Source organism: Catharus ustulatus, chromosome 9 (genome assembly GCF_009819885.2).
Source record: "Catharus ustulatus isolate bCatUst1 chromosome 9, bCatUst1.pri.v2, whole genome shotgun sequence".
Taxonomy (NCBI): Eukaryota; Metazoa; Chordata; class Aves; order Passeriformes; family Turdidae; genus Catharus; species Catharus ustulatus.
Genome location: NC_046229.1, coordinates 25,744,554 through 25,765,770, shown reverse-complemented (window position 1 = coordinate 25,765,770; position 21,217 = coordinate 25,744,554). Strand labels below are relative to the sequence as shown.

Sequence of the window (21,217 nt, the reverse complement as noted above, 5' to 3'; positions counted from 1 at the left end):
AGTAACATGCTAATGAGAAGGAGAAGAAAGACTTTTAAGTGACTCCACATTTATCAAGTGGAAAAATAAGTACTGAAAACTATAACAAAGGACTTTTCAACATTTGTCCACAAGAAGATCAAGACCAGGATGACAAGAAGACCAGGCTCAGGATGCACATGCAGCCTGTATTCTGGGATCTCCTAGTGCCAGGCTTTGCAACCCTGAAACTTCCCATAACAGAACTCAAACTCCCTCTTGTACTGATAAAAACCCAAGCAAGGAGGACCTTTCTTGAGAAGACATCCCTGCTCCTTACAGACACCCCAGTTGTATCAGGGGAGGTTTAGACTGGGTATTAGGAAAAATTCCTTCATACAAATAGTTGTCTAGCCTGGCACAAATGCCCAGGTCAGGGGTGGATTCCCCATCCCTGGAGGGATCTAAAAGCCCTGTCTGGGTGGCACTTGGGGATGTGGGTTAGTGGTGGCCCTGCCAGTGCTGGGGGATGGTTGATTTCAGCGACCTTAGAGGGATGTTCCAAGGTAAATAATTCCACGGTTCTGTTGTGGGAAGTCTGTGCTTCTGGCAGGACTCTAAGGATGAAAACCAGCACTACAAAGCTGCTTGGCTGCTCAGGTGGTACCAAACCCTCCCTGGGTGCTGCAGGTGGAAAGGGGCAGCAACAGAGAACTCCACCCACTGCTCCATTCTGCTTTTCTGCTGGATTTGTTTCAGGTCTTCTCAGATATTTTTCCAAAATCGCACAATCCCAGAACAGTTTGGGTTGGAAGGAACCTTAAAGCTCATCTCATTCCACCCCTGCCATGGGCAGGGACACCTTCCACTAGACCAGGTTGCTCCAAGCCCCATCCAACCTGGCCTTGGACACTTCCAGGGATCCAGGGGCAGCCACAGCTTCTCTGGGCACCCTGTGCCCACCCTCACAGGGAAACAGTTATCCCTCACATCTCATCTAAATCTGCTCTCCTTCAGCTTTTCAGTTTAAAGCCCAAGCTGCCCTACATTACCATCAGGATTTTCCTTTCATAGTTCTAAAAAGCTGTCTTTTTGTGAAATTTTTCTTTGACATGTGCTCACAAAATTCATGTCCCTGAAATATCCTAGAGATATCCTCCACAGCACAACACCCTTCCTCTATCCCAGCTCTCCTTCCATCAACCCACCAGAACAAAATAATTCAACCAAGAAACAAATGTTGGAGAGACCAGTCCCTGCAGGCTCACAACAACAGCAAGAAAAAAGCTTGGCTAATTATTCTCTTCCTTTCCTCACACAGGCTTTTTGTGAGGCTCCAGCAATTAAAGATGCTGCTGGGGAACAAGATAGATGGAAATTACTCTGACTTGGGGAAATTACCACCCAGAGGTTTTTGATTTTTTTGTGCTGCTATGTAAATTCCCTTTGCTCTGCTAAAACTATTCTAATCAAATGCATTACTTTGACAACACATTTCCATAGCTGAGTTTCCAAAGACACACTGTGAAACTGTTTCCAGCCTGTATTTCTCATGGTAATCTTGAAACCAAATTCCCAGATGCACGTACTCTGCTGACCCTTTTTCTCAGCTCTCCCAGCAAACCTTTGCCATTCACATAGAGCTTCAACAGGAACTAGAAGAGGGGAAATCACTCACCTGATTTGCCTGAGAGCTCCTAGAGTTGTCTTCTCACAGCTTTATGAGGTGGCCCTTTGCTGTGTTCAAAGCCTGGTTTCCATTCGTCCGAATCTGGAACCCAAAGTTTACAACACAGAAGTTCCATATTTTTCTGTATTTTTTGCTGCCTTGTCACTTCATCAGCTTTGTGCTTAGGTTTAGTTCCAACACCATCAATTAGAACACAAACCACACCAGACCCACACCTTGAACAAGTCCATGAGTAACCTCCTTCCACTCTGATGCTTCCCTCGATATCTATGACTCATTATTTGTCTCCTAAGCAATTTCTCATCTATCACACTCTCTCATTTCTAAACCCATTTTGCCCATAATTAGAACCACTCTGTCTGGATAATTTCAATTTACCATTACCTTGGTCAAGGCACCAGTTCGGCCCATCCTTTTCTAGGGATTATTATAAATGCCTGACTAGCAGCAACATGCCTCTCAGGGAAATAAGCAATGTATTTTAAATGCTGGACTCCAAGTGATTTAATATACTTCTTCTATTTCCAATTTTGATTTTTTTCAATAAATCAGATTTTCCTGGGAGAATGACCAATTTCTTTTTTCACTCTACAATTTCCTGTAGAATGTAATATATTTTTAAGCCCAGCAAGTATTTCTCATCTCTCTCGGCCACTTCTTTTGCACAATGCTGTATTATTTATGTAATCTTATGTTCTTTTATAGTGAATATGATCTTTTATGCCTGGTTTCAAGCTGCAGTTTTCCCTCTGGATATTTACTCTAGGCTTTCAAAATGTGCATAGCTGAATCTAGGAGCAGTGCAAAGCTCTGGGCAGGAGGTGGGTGGGCAGCTGGCATTACCATGGTGCCCAGACAACTCGTAACACAGAGGATATAATTTTATATCATATGAGGGGGAATTAAATGGGAACAGGTGAGGAGTGGGGTAGGTCTCAAGAAGCATGATAAACTGGCTATTCAGCTGGAGGCTACTGCAGTGTCTAAGACATGCAGGCAGCAGTGCTGGATGGTTAGAAGACTCTTTTGTGGTGTTTTGCTGTAACTTTGGGCAAAGCTGCCCTTGCTTCACACCCTGCCTCAAGCTCTGGGGTGAAAAAATCTGCTGCTGTGGATCCAGATAGTCAGGAGGGACTGAAATACCCCAAAATCTTGGGTATCTGCTAACAGATGGACAACAACTGGTGTATCTGTATCCCTGTAGATGTGATTCCTGCAGCCTCCACACAAGCTGCTGCTGCTTCACAGAATCATCCTCATGGAATCCTGGAATGGTTTGGGCTGGAAGGAACATTAAAGCTCACCCAGTGCCACCCCTGCCATGGGCAGGGACACCTTCCACTAGCCCAGGTTGCTCCAAGCCCTGTCCAACCTGACCTTGGGACACTTCCAGGGATGGGACAGCCACAGCTTCTCTGGGCACCCTGTGCCAGGGCCTCACCACTCTCACAAGGAACAATTCCTGCCCAACATCCCATCTAACCCTGCCCTCTGACAGCTCAAAGCCATTCCCCTTGTCCTGTCACGACAATCCCTTGTCCAAAGTCCTCTCCAGGTTTCAGTAACACCATTTCCTTCAGGTAGGAAGAATTGCCATCGCAGGTGTTTCTGCTGACAGGGTTTTCCCCCTCCTTTTGTTTAGAAGCAGGAGAGGCGTGTAAGGGGAGCTCTGCAAAGCTCCACATTCCCAGAGGAGGAAGACTCCGGCTTGGCAGTCTCCAAGCGCCCTCTGGTGCAGACACAACCAGCAGCTCCAGCCAGCAGATTTATCCAGGGAACATCCATGCCCGATGTTAATGGGGGTGTTAGGGATTATGGAAAGGGGGCTGACAGCGAGCTTGCCCTGTGAAGGCAGCACTCTCCAGGAGAGAAGGTCTTTTGATCTCTGCTTCCCGTGCCAGGACCCAGGGAATGGCTGGAGATCAGGGAAAGGTTCTTCCCCAGAGGATGTTTGGAACTGAACAGGCTCCCCAGGGAATGGGCACAGCCCCAAGGCCGCCAGAGCTCCAGGAGTGTTTGGACAAAGCTCCCAGGGATGCACAGGCTGGGATTGTTGGGGTGTTTGTGCAGGGACAGGGGTTGGATCCCATGATCCCTGTGGGTCCCTTCCCGCTCAGGATATTCTCCGATTCTGTGTTGGCTGGACATTGGCACAGGGCTCACAGGACTTTGCTTCAGAACTTGCCTAAATTCTTAGTGGTAAATAGGATTGGTGTGGTGGGATCAAGAGGATCAGTTGGTACCTGGACTGGAGCAGAGAAAGGCATAGATGGCTCTTCACAGACAATCCAGGCATCTCAGCAGAATACAGGAAGCTTGGAAAGAAAGAGGTGTTTGCAGGTAGCATGGAAAGATAAATTTGTGGGTAACTAAGGGTATGAAATGTGGGTCAAGAGGGCAGTGAACAATAGTAACAAATTTGTTGAGCTAACTAGACCAGTGAGAAAGACAGGGGCAAAAAAGCAATGAAAAAGATGAGCAGAGCCATTCTAGTTTGGCACTGAGAGCTTGATGGTCAGATGAGATACATACAGAGAAACATGCAGCCAGGTGAGGGTGCAGAGAATGACTAATGAGGCATCAGGCAATGAATTCTGTCAGGTGCTGCAAACAACACCCAGCATGGAGCTGAGCAGGAGTCAGAGCATCATTAATTCAGTCAGGTCTGCTGCAGGCAGGGATCTGGGGTCTCAGTGGGAGCACCTGAGAAATGGGGAAATGAAATAGAAAAGCCATCAGCTCCCTGGATGCTCTGAAATATGAGGTGAAGCTGCAGTTATTTTTAAAAGCATAAAATATCCTGAGTGGGAAGGGACTCACAGGGATCAATCATCCAGTCCAACTCCTGGCTCAGGACACCCCAACAATCCCACCCTGTGCCTCCCTGAGAGCATTAACCAAACACTCCTGGAGCTGTGGCAGCCTTGAGGCAGTGCCCATTCCCTGGGGAGCCTGGGCAGTGCCTGCCCAGCACCCTCTGGAGGCAGAACCTCTTCCTGATCTCCAGCCTTCCCTTGGGTCCTGCCCCTGGAGGACTAGAGAAGGTTAACAAGTAATCCATTTACATAGAACAGGTCTTGCAGGCTGATTGATAGCATTTATATTCTATCCAAATCTGCTGAAAACTACTTGGACAAGCTCTTAAACATCTAATTCCTACAGATCTGCAACACTAGTAGGCCAATTAATAAAACAATATGGGCTCTTTATTAGGAAAAAAAAAATTAAGCAAAAAAGCTTTTGCTGACAGAAGAGAGGAAGATTAAGATGGCTTGGCTTTAGCAGTATTACTGATATCTCACTGCTGTATCCCAGCAGAAGATCCTGTGGAAAATTGTGCTGAGATCAAGGATGAGTTACAAGAGCCCACACCTTCTTTCCAGTGATTTCTGAGAAACTGAAGTGTTTTGCAGAGATGCTGAAGGCCACTTTGTAAGGCCCCTTTGCCCAGCCTCGGGCATGCCCAGGAAGCAGAGACAGATACTGTGCCAGAGATTCCTGCACTGCCCAGAGCACACACAGCCCCCCATGCTCAGTGTGGGCTCAGGAATGGCTGTGGGAGCTCTCTTGGCCACTGCTGGCAACCACAGCCCATCCTCGTGGACCTGACAAGGCTCTTCTGCCTCTTCACCAGCATTTCTTCACATAAAATGTTCTGTGTGTGCTGCAAAGAGTGAGGCTGCATCCAGGAGAGGTGGGTGATGGTGCCAGCAGTGCCTCAAGGAGACACAGTTTGCATAAGCAAAGGCTCCTTTATGTAAGAGTCTGTCAAAGGCAGGCCAAAACAGCCCTTTGCTTTTCTGTCATTCTTGACTCAGTAGGGAAGCATCAATGTAAACATCCCTCTGCAGAGAGGAAAGGCTTGGAACAATAATCTACTGCAAAATGATACTCTCCAGATTTTAAAGCACCTTCTGTTGGTCAGGGGCATTCAGTAAAACACATCAAGCTGTGCTTGGCAAATAAAACCTAAAAAACTCTAAAAGATAGCAATATGGAGCCTGCAAAAATCTTCTGGGCTGAAATAAGTGCTGGATTGGCAGCAGTGCCATGGCTCACACTTCCATGGATGTCTCACAGACACTTTGAACACAGCACCAGGATGCTATGGATTCAGGAATGTTAATGTGCTACTGCTCTGAACTGATACACTTCTACAGGAAGTCTCTTCCCATCTTTATTCAGTGCCTGGAAGACCAGAGGCTTCAGTCTGTGTGTTGTTGACTTGAGAGAGAGAGAGAAATACTTCAGTGGAATGTAAAGGAACAGCACAGCTGGCTCCCAGCTTATTTAACATACTCATGTTTACACTGTAATACCTATGGGACAAACAGTGCTGTGATATTATTTGCACTTCTGTGGGTTTTTTTTCCCTCAGAAATAAAGAATCACCACAATCTAAGGAGGCTGGAAAAAGACCCATATAATCATTTCTCAGTGGGACAGAAGGAAGAAGAGGAAACAGAAATCAAAGCCTTCAGACACAGTTTCTCCAACTTGTAAAGCCTGGGTCAGCAGTTTTCAGGAGGCTCAAGTTATGCTTCTCTTTCTGTGCATAAAAATGATAAAAAGAAGGGTAAAGCCAAGCATCAGTCATGCTCCAAACTGGAAACTGGCAGTATTTCCCTGAAACTGAAGCAAAAGCAAAAAGGAATTTGCTTTTAGGGTTACCTCTGCATCACTTAAATACCAAATCTGCCACATGCTTCATCTGTTACAGCCTCCTTCACACAAAGCAGCTCTTTTCCTGCAGGGCTGAAGTACTTCCCCAACAGTGGACTCAGAACAGACATAAGCATCAGTCCCTTGTTATCTTAAAACCTTCCACACCTTTCCCTCTACAAACATCTCACAGGCAGCTCCACACAACACTGCCTCCTCCTCTCTTCCTTCTGCAGGACTGGCTAACTCCCTGCTGTCCCCAGCACAACCCCCTGGCCCTGTCTGTCCCCCACACAGCATCTCACCCTTGCTGTCCCTCACACCACCACTGGACCCTTCCTCCTCCCAGCAGGGCCAGCAGCCTCGGGAACAGCTGCCCCACTGCTTCTAACATCCATCCTCACTGCACACAGCTCTGAGCTGTAAGGGGAAAGGCCTTACTAATTACCACTCTTTGGTAATTAGAACAGCTGCCATTTATCAGGGGCCAGACTGCCTTCAGCACTATCTCTATTCTCTTATAATCCACCCTCCCACACTTCCCAGCTTGTAAGAAGGACAATTTACCTGGTGGCAGGTAGCCTAGCCAGATGTTAACATTTGCTTTGTGGAACAAGCTATGGATCCCAGGAAATATTAATGTCAAGGTGACATGCAGCATGGCAGGAGTCAGCACACAGAAACCCCTTTGAGACAGGCAGCACTGGACCAAAATAAAATGATGGTTTCCTCCACAAGGAGAGCAATGCTGAGACAGGCAAAGAAAAACTCTTCCTCTGTGACTGAAAGCCACGGATGCCAAGTCTCCCCTGGCTGCATTGGGATAAAGGTGTCCTGCAGAGCTCCATGTGACAGTAACACAGCTCCTCCAAGGGTGTGCAGGACTCCCTGCAGGATCATTCTGCCTCCCAGCACATTTGGCCAAACTAGCATCAAGCTTCACAGCCACAGAAACATTCACTTGAGTCCCAAGGATAGCAAAGCTTAAATGGTCTTTCATTTCCAGCTTGGTTTTTTGGATTCTCTCCCATTCTTCTACTCATGCAAGGAAAAAAAAAACCTCTTGTGCTTCACCTTCTGAATGTGTGATCCTTGGCCACACAGCTGTCACACAGACAATCCTGTGCTCAAGAAGCTGCTCTGGGATGTTATTGGATTGCCTGAAGTTTAACCTTGGATTGCAAAGTTTAACCTGGAGATCTTCATGCAAAAGATGTGGAAAATTCCCACAGGAGAAACTAAAAGTCAGGCTTTTTCCTCTTAACTCCGAGCTGAAGCATCTCCTGGGCAATCACTTTCATATGCAGAAGCTATGTCCAAAGACATAATAAATCTGTGAATGACAATGGCTTGAGAAATCTAGTTGGTGCCTGTAGCAGGTAACTAGTGTGCTCTTACAGCATAGATGGTGACACACTTTGCAGTTTTAGTTGCCTCTGGTGCTGCTATAATCAATTTTCCTCTGCAGGAAAAAATTAAAATAAGGTATTTCTGTGGAAGAGCCTTTTCTCCAAAAGCAGAGGGAAGAAAGCAATGTTCAGAAATGTAACCTGGGGGGCAGCACAAGTGCTTCTGACAGGGCTAAGACAAAGACACTCTGTAAACTACAAAACCCTTCAGATTTACCTGTAACCACTATTTACACTATGGGTAAGGATGTGTTTATTGTGTAGTGTACCTGACCAGACAGAGAGGAAACACAGGCTTTGCAAACACTTCCCAAGTGAATTTATTAGTCAGGACTGTTCAAAAAAAGCATTACCTGCTTCATACCTCAAACAGCATTTCATCCAGTGCAGCTGCACAAGCCTCTGTTCTCCCTGAACACATCCTTGATATGCCAAGGCAGACTTTAGCACACCGCTTATTCACATACATCAGTTCCTGCATTTGTTTGGATTAGAGCACAGGAGTTCAAGAAATGTTTGGTTGTCTCTGTTCCAATCATTTGAAAAGTTTCTTTCTATTCTTCCTCCACTGCTTATTATCCACATCTTCAGTATCATCAGGAGGATCTGGCATTACAAAGCCATCAGTCATTTTATAGTAAACTATTGTGGAGTCTGTCTCAACTATGGCCAAAGTAACTGACAGCAGGGTGTCGGGATCCTCTGGAGGGAGAGCTGCTTTCTTCAGTATTTCCCTTAACCTAGGAGAGGAAAAAAAATCACTTAGAAAGGAGTCCACAACCACCTAGGATGGCACAAAGGTAGAACAACACCATTTTTATTCAGCCTGTTTTCACTCTGCAAATTTGTCCTCACCAAAGTGAGCATAACATCTAATAAAAATCCGAAGTCGTGTAATCAAGCAAGAAAAGAAAATAACAGAATCAGTTACACACATCTCTGCTGGAAATGGCTCAACACATGCTTCTAAACTTTGTTTAGGTGTACTTGTGTGCACGTGCCTCAGCCATCCCTCATCCACCACAATCCTAGCATGGCAATCTCTACATTTATATAAGAAATCTAATTAAATAACACCTAGTGTTCACTTGGAGAACTGAATAATTAAGATTTGCTCTATTTGCAGAGGTAAGTCTTCCAGTCCCTCTGCCACAGGTCTCTGCCAGACTGTGGAAGGCCCAGGAGCCCAAGCCAGGTTTCTCTACCTCCCTGTCTAGACTAGAAGCCACAAGACTGTTCTTCTTCAGAACAGTCAGCCCAAATAATGCCTTCCTTAAAAGCTCAAGACAAAGTTATGCAATTTTTCCTGTTTAGCTTATTTTAACAGTAACATGCCACTGATTTTTCGGTTCAGAGCTCAGGACAACAGTGATCCCTGGATTCCTGGTCTGACTGGGGAGCAAGTTCTGAAGGAGTGTGCTGATCAGACAGAACAGTAACACCTCCCACAGAACATTCCCACAGGGAGCTTCCTCCTTCCCCCACACATCAGGTGCAAGGGGGCTTCTCTGAGATTGCTGGGACAGCTTACATTCCAGGGGAGTTCAGCTGTGCACCAGTACAAACCAGTGAAACTCCTGGCTCTGTGCACCCTGGAGAGTTCACCCAGCAGAGCACAGGCAGCTCTGAGGCTGGGCACTGCAGCTGAAAACAGGGCTCACTCTAAAGGCAGCAGCTTTCAGACTTCAATCACCATCTTCCCTCAGAACCCCTTTGATCCTCTAATAAAAGCCAAATGGAACGTGGCAGAGAATGAGCAGCAGCCTGGAAAACCCCACTGTTAAGCCCATGACCTTCTTAAGGATCCATCTGTGTACTGAGCTGTGCATAATCTAGCCTGGTAAATTCAGGAGGGCCTTTCCTCCTGTCTGCACCACTGGCCCAGACACACAGCAAGGCAACACAACACAGTTACTTCAAGCAACAGAGGTAGTACAGCTGGGAAAAGCCCCATGCTAGCCCTCCCACACCAGCACATTTCCTAAAAACACAACAAATAAGGTGAGAGAGACTCTGCTGACCACTGGCAGAGGACAGACACTGCAAGAGACTCCTTCAGGGAGGGAGGGACATCTACTCCTGTGCTCACTGCCACACCAGCAGGCTCTGTCTGCAGGTTTACTTGGCAGGTAACTGTACTCAGCACCTCCAGCCCATGTGCAGAGGCACCCCAAGCATCACAATGTCCTGCCAAAACCCTGGCAGGGGACAAAAGCCTGGGAAAAGATTACAGATGTCCTTCCTGACATCTAGCAGGAACATCAAGAAGGTACTTCTTGAACAAAGGCATTGTGAAAAAAAAAATAACTGAAGTTAGGGGAATACAGACACAAGAAACACTCTAAAGTTTTATAGAAGCCACATAAGTAGGATAAGACTAAGTATTTTTTATAAGAATTCTTATTTGTTGGAGATCATGCAGTGCAGTTTCCAGTGTAATTTGAAAGCCCAGCTCTAAAACCTCATGGTGCATGCATGTTCACTCAAATCCCGATCTATTTTCACCAGGACAAATGCAAGCAGGACAAAGCCCTCACTTTCCACCCAGGAGGCAAACTCACATTCACCTCATACTCCAGGAGATGCAAAGGACTTCACCTTAAACAAACATTGTGTTATCCAAAGACCAGGCATTTCTAAAAAACTTTGCATTAGAAAAAGGGTTTAGAAAAGGCTTCCTAGTTATCTACAGACTACAGTCAGTAGGGATTGTTTTTTTCTACCAAAGAATTAGTCACAGCAGCAGGTTTAACTTACTTAACATTGTACAAGGAGCACTGCAGCTAAGGGAACAGCACCAGCAATGTCATCCTGCATCTGTCATTCCTGCTGCATTCAAACTTAATAATGGGAGTCAACTGACTTGGTCTTCTATTACTGTGGCAATTAATAGCTTTAAAATATAATAAAACCCAAAACAAAACAATAAAATCCATACAAATCCATCCAGAGAGCAGAGGGGAATGTTGTATCCTCCCCTCATTTTAATTTTGCACTATGTAGGCTCTCAACACCCACCAGAAATCTGTGCTGTTTCCCAGTATCTGCTCCAAACAAAATAACACTGCCCTTTTCTCTGGGAGAAAGAACCAGGTGTACAGCTGGTGACCCCGAGGTTTTAACTGACTCTGCAAAAACCAACCAATCAGAATCATAAAGAATTCAAGCAGCAAGTTCTGTGATGAACAAAAGAACATTTCAGAGACACATCCCATGCAATGCCTCTGAGAAGCAGCATCACTCTGCAAGCTCAGAGCAGTTTTATGGATGCTGCATAGAGCTCCATTGAGCTTAAATGGAACTACTGCCTTCCATCCCATAAAAGCCAAAGGCTTTCAATCTGCCCTTTATACTTGGATGAATAATTCCTTGCAGGCTTGGCCAGCCTGAACAGCTCCCTCCCCTGCTCACCAGGCAGGGCTGCAGAGTGCACACAAGCTGGTCTCTGTGCCACTGCAGAGACCATTACCCCAGGCACCAGAGCGTGCCATTGTCCCAGCCTGGGCCAGCACCCCGGCACAGGAACCTCCCACAGCACACAAGTCCTTGGATTTAGCCAGCACTGCAAACTTTAGCACTAACCCAGTGCCTTGGAATACGTGGGAAGGAGCACGTGGGGCTGGGAGAAAGTGTAAATGCACAGCACTATTCCTTGGGATTTGTTCCCAAAACATACAAACAGGGAATGCTAGAAAAAACCGCAAATTTTGTAATGGAAAAAAAATAAATGCAAATAAAACACCACGTGCCACGCTGGTTAGGAGAAGGAATTGAAAACCTGAAACTTTCCATGAAAGTTCAAGAAGAAAACAAGACAAACCATGCAAAAGGATGGTATCAAAGTTCAGCAAAGTTCTACAGCAAACACTTACTACTGGATGTTTAACCACAGCACTGCATAACCAACTCTGCCGTGGGAGCTGCAATCTCATTTAAAATATTTAATTTAAAAATTAAATAAAAAATACTAATAAAGAGCTTGCATTTAGGAGCCACTAATTACATTTTTCATGTGTGATTTACTGCATGAGTAAATTATGCTTATAGCAAGTTACTGACAAAACTGTGAAGAGGATGCAAGATGCACATTACACTTCCAGTGCTTTAAAATAACAGGATTTTTCAGTTTATAGCAAGATTTATTTCACAGTCTACAGACTTTGAAGACAGTAAATTCCAGTCCTCAGATTTCCTTCTCAGGATGCTTATCAGCTTTAAAACAAAACATTAATGTATTTTTTTTCTAAAGTAAGTTAGCATTTTAACAGAATAAGCCTTTCCCAAACTTTGCAGGTCTCCATGACCTCGGACAACTTCATCCTTCATCTACAAGACTTGTACACAAAATACAAACAGAGAGTGACATGCCATTTAATCTGACAGTTTATCTGCAACATTTGGCTTGGACAGCTATTTGTCTAGGACAGACAGTGCCCAGTTCTATTAGATCTGGGACCTAACTCCCTGGTCCTTCAAGGATCAAGGCATTCCAGGCTATCTAAAAATCAACACTGTGAGCTCTCCTAACTTGCTAAACTTGGTTTATGCAAGCCACTTCTGCCAGCTCTGAAGCAGCACTCCCAGGATTCAACTGTTTCCTCCACTGTGGGGAGCCACAGTTGTGGAATGTACTGAAAACGAGGTACTTTTGCCATGCACTGAGGTGTTGTGAGCAGCAAACACACCCCAGCCTATGCACCTACAAACTCCTCCTGCAAGCAGTCCCTGCTGAATTCAGAGGCTCTCCAAGCCTCAGCCAGCTGTGTGTGGGTCAGGGCAGGCCAAGACAGACAGAAATTGCATTGTATTCCCCAGGGCTTCACCCACAGAAGACTCAGCAATCTTCATCTGAGGAACACACAGAGCACAAAGCCCCTTCTCAAGGCTGTGTAAGATCATTTACTCTTTGTTCCACAGCCCAGAATTCTGTATTTTGGTGGGTTCCTGTGCAGCCCTACCCTGCCACAGCTGGATGAACAGCTTCCACCCAGCTCTGCAGAAGTGAGCTTAGGAAGCAGAACAGCCTTTGCCTTCAGCAGTTAACTGTCATGCTCAAACTGAACATGATGCCATTTTGTAATAGGCTAAAAAACATTTAATAGATTTTATTTTTCGTCATTTACCTAGGTGTCCTGCCAGTAATTTCCACAGCAACTTTCCTGTGGCCTTTTAAGGACACACTTCTTGGTGGCAGCCAAGTAGGGAATTCATGAGACACCTGGGAAGGCAGAGCTTGGCTGATGTGGATTGAACTAGAGAACCACTGCTTTATTTCTCTGGAAGACCAAACCCACAAGAGTGACTGACTAATATTTGCAAAATGTGAATCTTTTTTAGCACATACACAGTACTAAAACACATTATTTTCTAATCACTTTCTTCTTTCTACCAATAAGAAAAACACAGAGCAGAATGAAGATGGAAGTCTGATTTCAAGGTGTCATTTCCAAACCCTATCCAGGTCCTACTGGTTAAGGAAGTGCTGCCCATAAATACTGCTGTTACTCACTCCTTTTGCAGTTAGCACAATTCCAGGCCCAGAATAGACAGAACATTTTCACCTTCCCAAATCTCTCCAAGGGCTTATTTCCAACACTAAGCATGCTGCATTCACTTGTACTCACACCTCCTCCCTCTGCTTTTAGCAGGTAACACAAAACCCCAAAGCACTGCTTTGAACAAAATACAGATGCATGTCCAACACCACAAATACAAGTGCTGTGCACAAACACAACCTCCCAGCCTGACAACACCCATGGATATTGAACACATACAGGCTTTTATGGACACACCTGGCACTGCAGCCTGGGATTCAGCTCATTTCAGTGACAACACACCCTGTGTCCTTGCTCTGCAGCAACCCCTAGTCACAAACTGTACTTTTAATCAATGTGATGCATTCACTCTTTGCCTCTCCACCACACATACTTCCAGTACCAGATTCCAGACACTCCGGTGCCAGAGGCAGAGCAAACAGCATCACCACAGAACAAACAAGTGCAGAGGCTCCCTGTGAAAAGCTCCAATGACACAGTAAAAGATAGGACAGGCATGCAGTGGAATATCTGTCATTAAGACTCAATCAGAACATACTCCTAGCCTTCACCCAATGCCAGGAATCCAAATTCTCAGCCCAGGTGGAAACACACTACATTAACCAAGCACAACAGCTCAGCATGTAGGTGGAATTCCTCAAAGATCCCACATCCTCACTGGCTGCCTTCTATTCCCACCTAAAATCTTGTCTGAGCTGAGAGTTGCAGCATCTCCCTTTCACACACACACATCTGCTTGCAGACAGGCTGGATGACACTCAGCATTTCACCCTGCAAGGACCCTCTCAGTAGCTTGCCTCTGTTGTGGAGATCACATCACATTTCTCTGCAACACCAAGCCCCTAGGAGTGACTGACCAATACATTGCAAATATAACATTTTTTTCAGCACAAAAATATTACTAAACCCCCATCAGTAGCTAGTAAATAATTTTCTTCCCCCTCACCAAACAAACAGCAAAATGATGATGGAAGTCTGTCTGATCTGTCACTTCTAAAATCCAAAATAAAAAGCAAAACCATCACCCCTAGAGTGCACACACACACATCTAATAAGCACAATTAATTAGCTACCTACCACTGTGTCAGGCTGCTGCCCACAGAGCAAGAGGAAGCAGCAAAAAACAGTAAGATTTGTAAAGCCAGCCCTGAGCCAGCTCCTATCAGGAGTGGGAACAGAAGAAACTGAAAAATATAAAACCATATGATGCTTCTGAAACAGTTCAGGTCTTCAGAGTCATCATGGCAAATATCAGAGAAGGCAGCCTTTATAAGACAGTGTCTGAGGCTGCTCTAGAGGCCAGTTAAAATAGACTGTAAAACTACTGAAGTGGAAGTTTTCTAGGCTGTAAATATCTAATGTAACAAATTCATGGCTGTGCTGTCTTCTGCTTGAAGAATTGCTCTTGCATGTGTGAGGAAACTAAATCAAAAATCCCAGGCACATGAAACTCTAGAGGTAAAGTAAGAGGAGTTTCCTGTTCAAAGTAGCCAAATTACAGTTTGAAAGCAAAAGCAGAGCAAACCATACAAGGCTTATCCACAAATTTGACAATAAAAAAAAGCAGATTCTTAGGCAGCTCCATGAGGATTTCATTCCTCTTGGGTCCTTTCAAGTCCAGCAACTCAGGACACATTGTACATTTCCCAGAGTACAAAATCAGCACAAGAATGTTCAAAACATAAGGTGTGAAGGTCTTGTGTTCTAACCTTGTCTCTCAAACACATACTTTGGTGTCTACTGTTATCTCCCAGCACATATGTAACTCCAAATAACAGGAAGTGTTTATAAGTGGGCACCAGTTTCTGCTTGACCTCCAAGAACCACTTCCAGACAAGGAGAGGCAGAGACTGATGCAAAGCTGAGCTTTCCTTAACATTGCAAGCTGCCTGTGTGTCTGCAGAACCCAAAATAACTCTGCTTACAGGCTGTGAGGTTGCTTTCCTCTGATATTCCTCCATTCCCTCCTCCTTCCCCTCTTGACCAAGCCACCACCAGCCTGAAAAATGTATCTGTGCTCCATTTTGTGTCAGTGGTACCCCCAGGCAAGCACTGAGCACACTCTCACCTCTCGTGGCTGATCAGGATGTGTGCAGGCACTGGCACCATCACCTGGAGCCCCTCCTGCTCCCTGGCACGGGCGTGCAAACACACCAGCTGCAGCTCTGCCACGCCCACGGGCTGCACCTCATGCCAGTTCCTCCCTAGAAATTTGTTAGGGATGAGAGGGGTAGAACACAAAACACAAGTTTTAATCAGTTAAATAACAAGTGCAGTATCGAAGTTAACATCTAAGGTTTTGTTTTCCCTCTCTCTTCACAGGAAAACTCAGATTATCTGCCAAATTCCCTTCCTGAGAAGGAATCCTGCTAAAGAAATCCACAGAGCAGGACCAGCCTGCTGGCTCCAGAGCTGCACTGATGGATGGTGAACAGCCATGTCTGACAAAGCTGCTCTGCAAAAGGCAAAAAGATAAAACCACACAGCTTTAGTCATCTGAAGTACTATAACCCATAATGGACTTCATCAGCACCTTGAACTGTGAAGCAGCAGGTGCTAAAAACATGATAAATGATCATACACCGTTCTAACCTTCTGCTTGAAGGGAAAAGGATGACATCTTGCTGCAGAGCTACAGAAATCTTCTTTTAAGGACTATTAAGGCATTTTCTTCAGAGGTATAATAGCAACAGAGGCAGCAATTTCTAGACTGTAAAATCCCTCCCTTCCCTGACCTTGAGAAGCACCAGGCTCCAAGCAAAACTGAAATATTTTTCTTAGGCTGGCTGGCTGCCTACTCACAGTCCCTTTTCAATAAAGCCAACTTGGAAGAAGCCAGGCAGAAGTTTATATATCACATAACTCTGCTCCACTCTGAGCAGACACCAGAAGACTACACTGGATTTCACAGGAACATTTTGGCCAGAAAAGCCCTCCAAGATCACAGAGTCCCACCACTGACCTGACACTGCCAGGTCCTCCACCAAGCATGGCCTTAAGTACAACACCTACAGTTTATTATAAATTACCATATTGCTACATAATATTACTACAATGGTTATAAATTACTGCTACCACACTTGCAAATCATCTTTGCTAGAGGAATCACTGCCCCTTCCAGAAAACAGGCCAGCCCACAGCAGCCATTTGCTAAATAGTAACTTTTGTGAAACACTATGATTAATCTACTAGTGAGGACTATGACAAGCTCAACCACTAAACTTGTCACTTCACCTTCCTATATTCCTACTCCTTCCCCTACTCCTCTTTCACTTTTTTCCCATGCTTTTGCCCTGGAACACCTGCACCTGGAACTGCTGGATGAAACAGGGCCTCATCTTTGCACAGGCTCCAAGGAGGCAGAGGATAGAAACTCAGCACAAAAAGTCTCAAAATGGGCACCAAGGACTTTGTAAGGTCCCAGTGCAACCAATTAATTTAACAGCTCCTAAAGGCAAGGACATTTGTTGGGATACAATCACTTCTCTGATTTACCTTCTAAGAGGTCCAGGTACACCAAAAAAGCAGCGTAGACTTGAGTGCTGTCAGATACATCAAGTGACATCATTTCTGTGAACTGAGACCCAAAGAGGAAGGTTGATGAAGGAAAGCACAGGTTATACTTGGAATGCACACACCATCTCTCCAGCCAGCAGAGCCACTGGAGTTTCAAACCAGTTTTAAGGCAATCAAAAAGCAAGATTTGTTTCCTGACAGTATCTCAAAAGCTCCTTTTTCTGCATTCCCCCTATTTTAGCACTTAAAAAAGCAAGCAAAATAAACAAACACAAGAGGAATCACAGCTATTTCTGGAACAGCTCTAGCTTCAGGGAATTTTACCTATTTAAGGGTAAATAATTTTATCTATTTTTGCTACAACACATCAACATAAGACGACAGCCAAATTAAACACCTCCATGTTTTCGGTGTGGTAAAAATTAAGATGGAGTCGAAGTTTTAAGGCATTTACGTCTCCCAGATGGGATTCCGTGATTTATAACCTCTGCCCCTGCTGGCAGTGGCATTACCCCAGTACCCCAGGGCCGGAGCCCCCTTCGATAAACCCAATATAATAGATTATAGTGGCAGATTATTTTGGTATCTCCCCGCAGAACCCTCCTAGAGGACCCGAGGTGCACCCCGAGCTCCGGGACAGGGGAATCCTGCAGGGAGAGCGGGACCCCCGAGAGAACAAGGGACCCCCGCCCCGGCCTACCGTGGGGTGAGCCGTGATCCAGTTGCCGCCAGCCGTCCCCGACCAGCTGCCCTGTTCCTCCGGGGCCCTCCCGGCCGCGGAGGATCCCTGGCCCGGATCGGTGTCCCCCTCGCCCCCCGGAGCCGGGCAAACATCACTCCAGCCCGGCCCGGCCGCCGCCTCCATGTTCTGCCACCCGCGTGCAACGCGGCTTCACTCCGGGCGGTGCGCGCACCCAGCACTCCCGGGAAACCGCGGCACCGCCCCGACCGTTCCGCCTCCGCTCCGCTCCGCTCCGTTCCGTTCCTACCTCCCTCACGGCCAAAGGCGCCGCTTTAAATCCTTTAAACGAAACAAATATATGAATGTGTTATCAATCTGCAGCGCTCAGAGCTTTTATAGACTGAGTAAGGGACGTGCCTTCAAGGTGTTGCCATTAAAAGTACCTTGGATTGCTTTACTAGAAACATGTCTGACTTCCAATGAGAATATGCTTTGCCTAATTCCAAACATCCCAGGTCTAGCTCATCATCTCCATCTGTCTCGGTGAGTCTTCTGATAAATTTCAAACACTGGCTGTTCTACAATAAAACATTAATGAAAATTGTTCTATATGTACGTAGTAGATAAATTTCTACGTGGTTTTTTTACAGGGATTCATGTTTGGGCCAATCTAATTCAAGGAATTTTGTGCTAAAATGAGCGCAGCCATTCTGGCTGCTTAAAAAGTATTGTGTTAGCCAGCACTTCAGTTCCCTGGGCACAGAATAGATAGCTAGACGGGATTAAAAAAATTCAGTCTCCAAGACTTTCATGGAATAGTTGGCAACAGTAGTTCACTCAACTTCTGGGAAAATAATTGGATGGATTTGAGTTCTTAGAGGCGAAGAAGCAAGTGAAGGGAGATGGATCCACACCAATCTATAGATGAATCAATTTACATCAGCAGGATGGAGCCTCTGTTTTCCTCAATGTGGGAAACACGTCTAATTTAGAAGAAATCTGCCTCAGAGAGAATCTGTCACTTGCCAAACCGAGGGATTACGCCTCTGCCAGAGACAGTTGTCATAGCTGGAATCTCCTTGTTTGGTAGATATTTAGAGGAGGCTGAAACAAATGGCTTAAATTGATTTCTGTGGGACTTACATCTGCAAAAAGCGCTTTCTTCCTCAAAGCTAAAATATTTCGCCACACAGTGGCTCATTGTCTTGTCACAGCAGGATGGAGTCTGGGCTTAAAAAAACCCCACAGGATATAATTTTGGCCACCAATGAAGTCAGAATGAGTACAGATTTCTTTGTATGTGGACATAAAGTCATACACATTTCCAGGTGTTGGAATGACACAAATTGTCAGGTAATGTTTACCTGAGCTCTCCAAACTCTGCCCCGTGCTGTGTGTGACTGGGAGTGAGAGATGCAGCTGAGCTGACTCCTTTCTCTGGAAGAACATCTCACGTTTCAGGCTTCTCTGCTCTCACTCTTGTGTGTTCCACAGCAGCCAGCCAGCACAGGGAGCTATGTGAGCGAGGGAACATCACTTGGGAGAGTGAATTACTGCCTTTGGGATGCTGCTGGAGTCTTTTCATTTGCCCCCAGCAAATTGTTATAGCTCTGATGCTGCTCACAAAATAAAAAGAAGAGAGGAATCTCTTCTTTTTTCAGAAAACAGGTGAAGGGAGTTTAGATTTCACTGAGGACATCAAGACCTGCACAGGGTAAAAGCACACTCAGAGTTCTGGCAAAGGCAAGCAGAGGAGGGGCTTATTTTTGCTGAAATATCCTGAAATCAGGACTGTGATACAGCTAGAGTGTTCAGTGGATGGAAAATGCCAGCTTCCAGCCCTCCACATCAAATATAATTTTCCAGTATTATTCCCCACCCTCCAAATGTGAGGGTTCCCGTGGGCAGCAGCGGGATTTTGTGAGTGTAGATTGGGCTGGCTCCTGTGAAACTCTAATCACCTCGCACAGGCTGCAAAGCTGCTCCTTCTATTCGGTTAATGAATCCAAGCATAAAAGCAACATGTGGCAAACTAACCATGAAAGAAAAGCCTCATTAATGTATCATTCTAGAGGGACAATTATAAAGGCATTGTGAAGGGCAAACAGGAGGAACACATTTGCACTAATTGTTCAGGAAGATGCGTACAAATTGAAAGACTTTCTCAAATTTTAGTGCAGATGATTCGATGACCCCTGGAGATTCTTTATTGAAGTTTCCTAGGATGATCCTTTTTGTGAAGTCATCTGATCAGGAAACTGAGACAATATAATTTGGTGCGTGTGGTAAATTAGGTTCTATAAGTAAAGAAGAGTAAACATTAACTCTATATATGTGTGTGTATTATATTTATATATATATATATACACTACCTGGATGCAAGCAATTCACAATGAGATTATGGATAATTAAACAATTGTTTGCTCGCTAAAAGTTTCCTGCTTTTTAAGTGTTGCAAGCTCACAGCCAACAGTAGCACCTGCTTAAAGTGGGTCTGTCCACCTTGGAGAAACTTCCTACCCACAGTAAAACCCAAATATGCTGTGATGGGGCCCTTAGAATTAATTAGAGATTTCATCTTGAAAAGGGTCTAGCATGCTCAAATCCTATTAACTTCTAAGAGAGCTATGATTACCATGCCCCCTTTAAGATCATGACCCCAAAATTTTAATTGCTGGAATACTTTTTATGTATTTTTATGCTAAATTGCCATCGGTCTATTCATGGGAACATTTCCATGGTGGGTAAGCCAATAAAGTACTGGGAAAATCTTCCCTGTATTTCCTGTCTTCAAAGAAAAGGTGATGAGAAAGTTGGGGTTGTTCAGCCAGGAGAGAGGAAATCTCCAGGGAAACATTCAAGCCCCTTTCCAGTACATGAGAGGGGCTTATACAATAGGAGAGTGATTTTTTAAATGGGCAGATAGCGACAGGACAAGGGGAACATGTAAAACTGACAGAGAGTACATTCAGATTAGATATTAGGAAGCATTTCTTTCCTGTGAAGGTGATGAAGGCCTGGCACAAGTTGTCTGGAGAGGCTGTGGCTGCCCCATCCCTGGAAGTGTCCAAGGCCAGCTCGGACGGGGCTTGGAGCCACCTGGGACAGTGGAAGGCGTGCCTGCCCTGGACAGAAAGTTGGAATGAGATTATCCTTAAGGTCCCTTCCAACCCAAGCCTTCCAACCTTTCCATGACTCTACGATATGAATCTTTCAGCGGCGTTCCAGCTGGAACAGCGCATCCCTCCTGCAGCGTGGGATGGCTGTGGGGTGTGCAGCTGCTCCGTGCACACATCCCGCGGGTGTTTGCCAGAAACATTCCCATATAAAACCTCAACGTTACTTTAATTCCCTACCTATGTGGGAAGGATGAGGGCAATATCTTCACGTAAACCTCGAACAAAGGGACGTCTCAGCGTCAGCAGCAACACTCCGAAAGCCCCTGTAAAGCCCAAAACTCAGGTGGAGAAATCGGGGCGTGCAGCTTTTCCCGCGGGCGCGGACCGCAGCCTCCCGGAGCTCGGGGGTCGCAGCGGGCCCGCACCTGGAGCGGCGGCGGCAGCGCGGGGCCGGGGCGGTGCCGTGAGGGGCGGCAGCGGGGCTCGCAGGGCGGGCGGCGGCGCTGCTCAGCTCGTCCTTCCCCTCCCCCTCCTCGTCCCTCCTCTCCGTGCCCCTCCTCCTCCCGCGTTCCCCGGGCTGGAGCCCGGTCTGCCGGCGGCTCCGCGGCTGTCCCTCGCCCGTTATG

General features: G+C 45.8%; 2 protein-coding genes across 2 annotated transcripts in view; one reads left to right on the top strand and one right to left on the bottom strand.

The window, feature by feature from the left end:
• Positions 1-8,015: 8,015 nt before the first annotated feature.
• On the bottom strand, positions 8,016-17,749 carry TSEN15 (tRNA splicing endonuclease subunit 15). The gene is made up of 4 exons (XM_033067100.1): positions 17,491-17,749; positions 16,770-16,851; positions 15,343-15,478; positions 8,016-8,459 (listed from the first exon to the last, which is right to left on the bottom strand). The coding sequence occupies exons 1-4, from the start codon at positions 17,653-17,655 to the stop codon at positions 8,255-8,257; spliced, it is 588 nt and encodes a 195-aa protein (XP_032922991.1). The 5' UTR covers positions 17,656-17,749; the 3' UTR covers positions 8,016-8,254.
• An 81-nt stretch (positions 17,750-17,830) lies between these two features.
• The window catches only part of COLGALT2 (collagen beta(1-O)galactosyltransferase 2), a 49,070-nt gene continuing 45,683 nt past the window's right edge, over positions 17,831-21,217 (top strand). The window contains exon 1 of the mRNA XM_033067097.2: positions 17,831-18,015. Coding sequence (XP_032922988.1) covers positions 17,831-18,015 — 185 coding nt within the window. The remainder of the gene's footprint in view (positions 18,016-21,217) is intronic.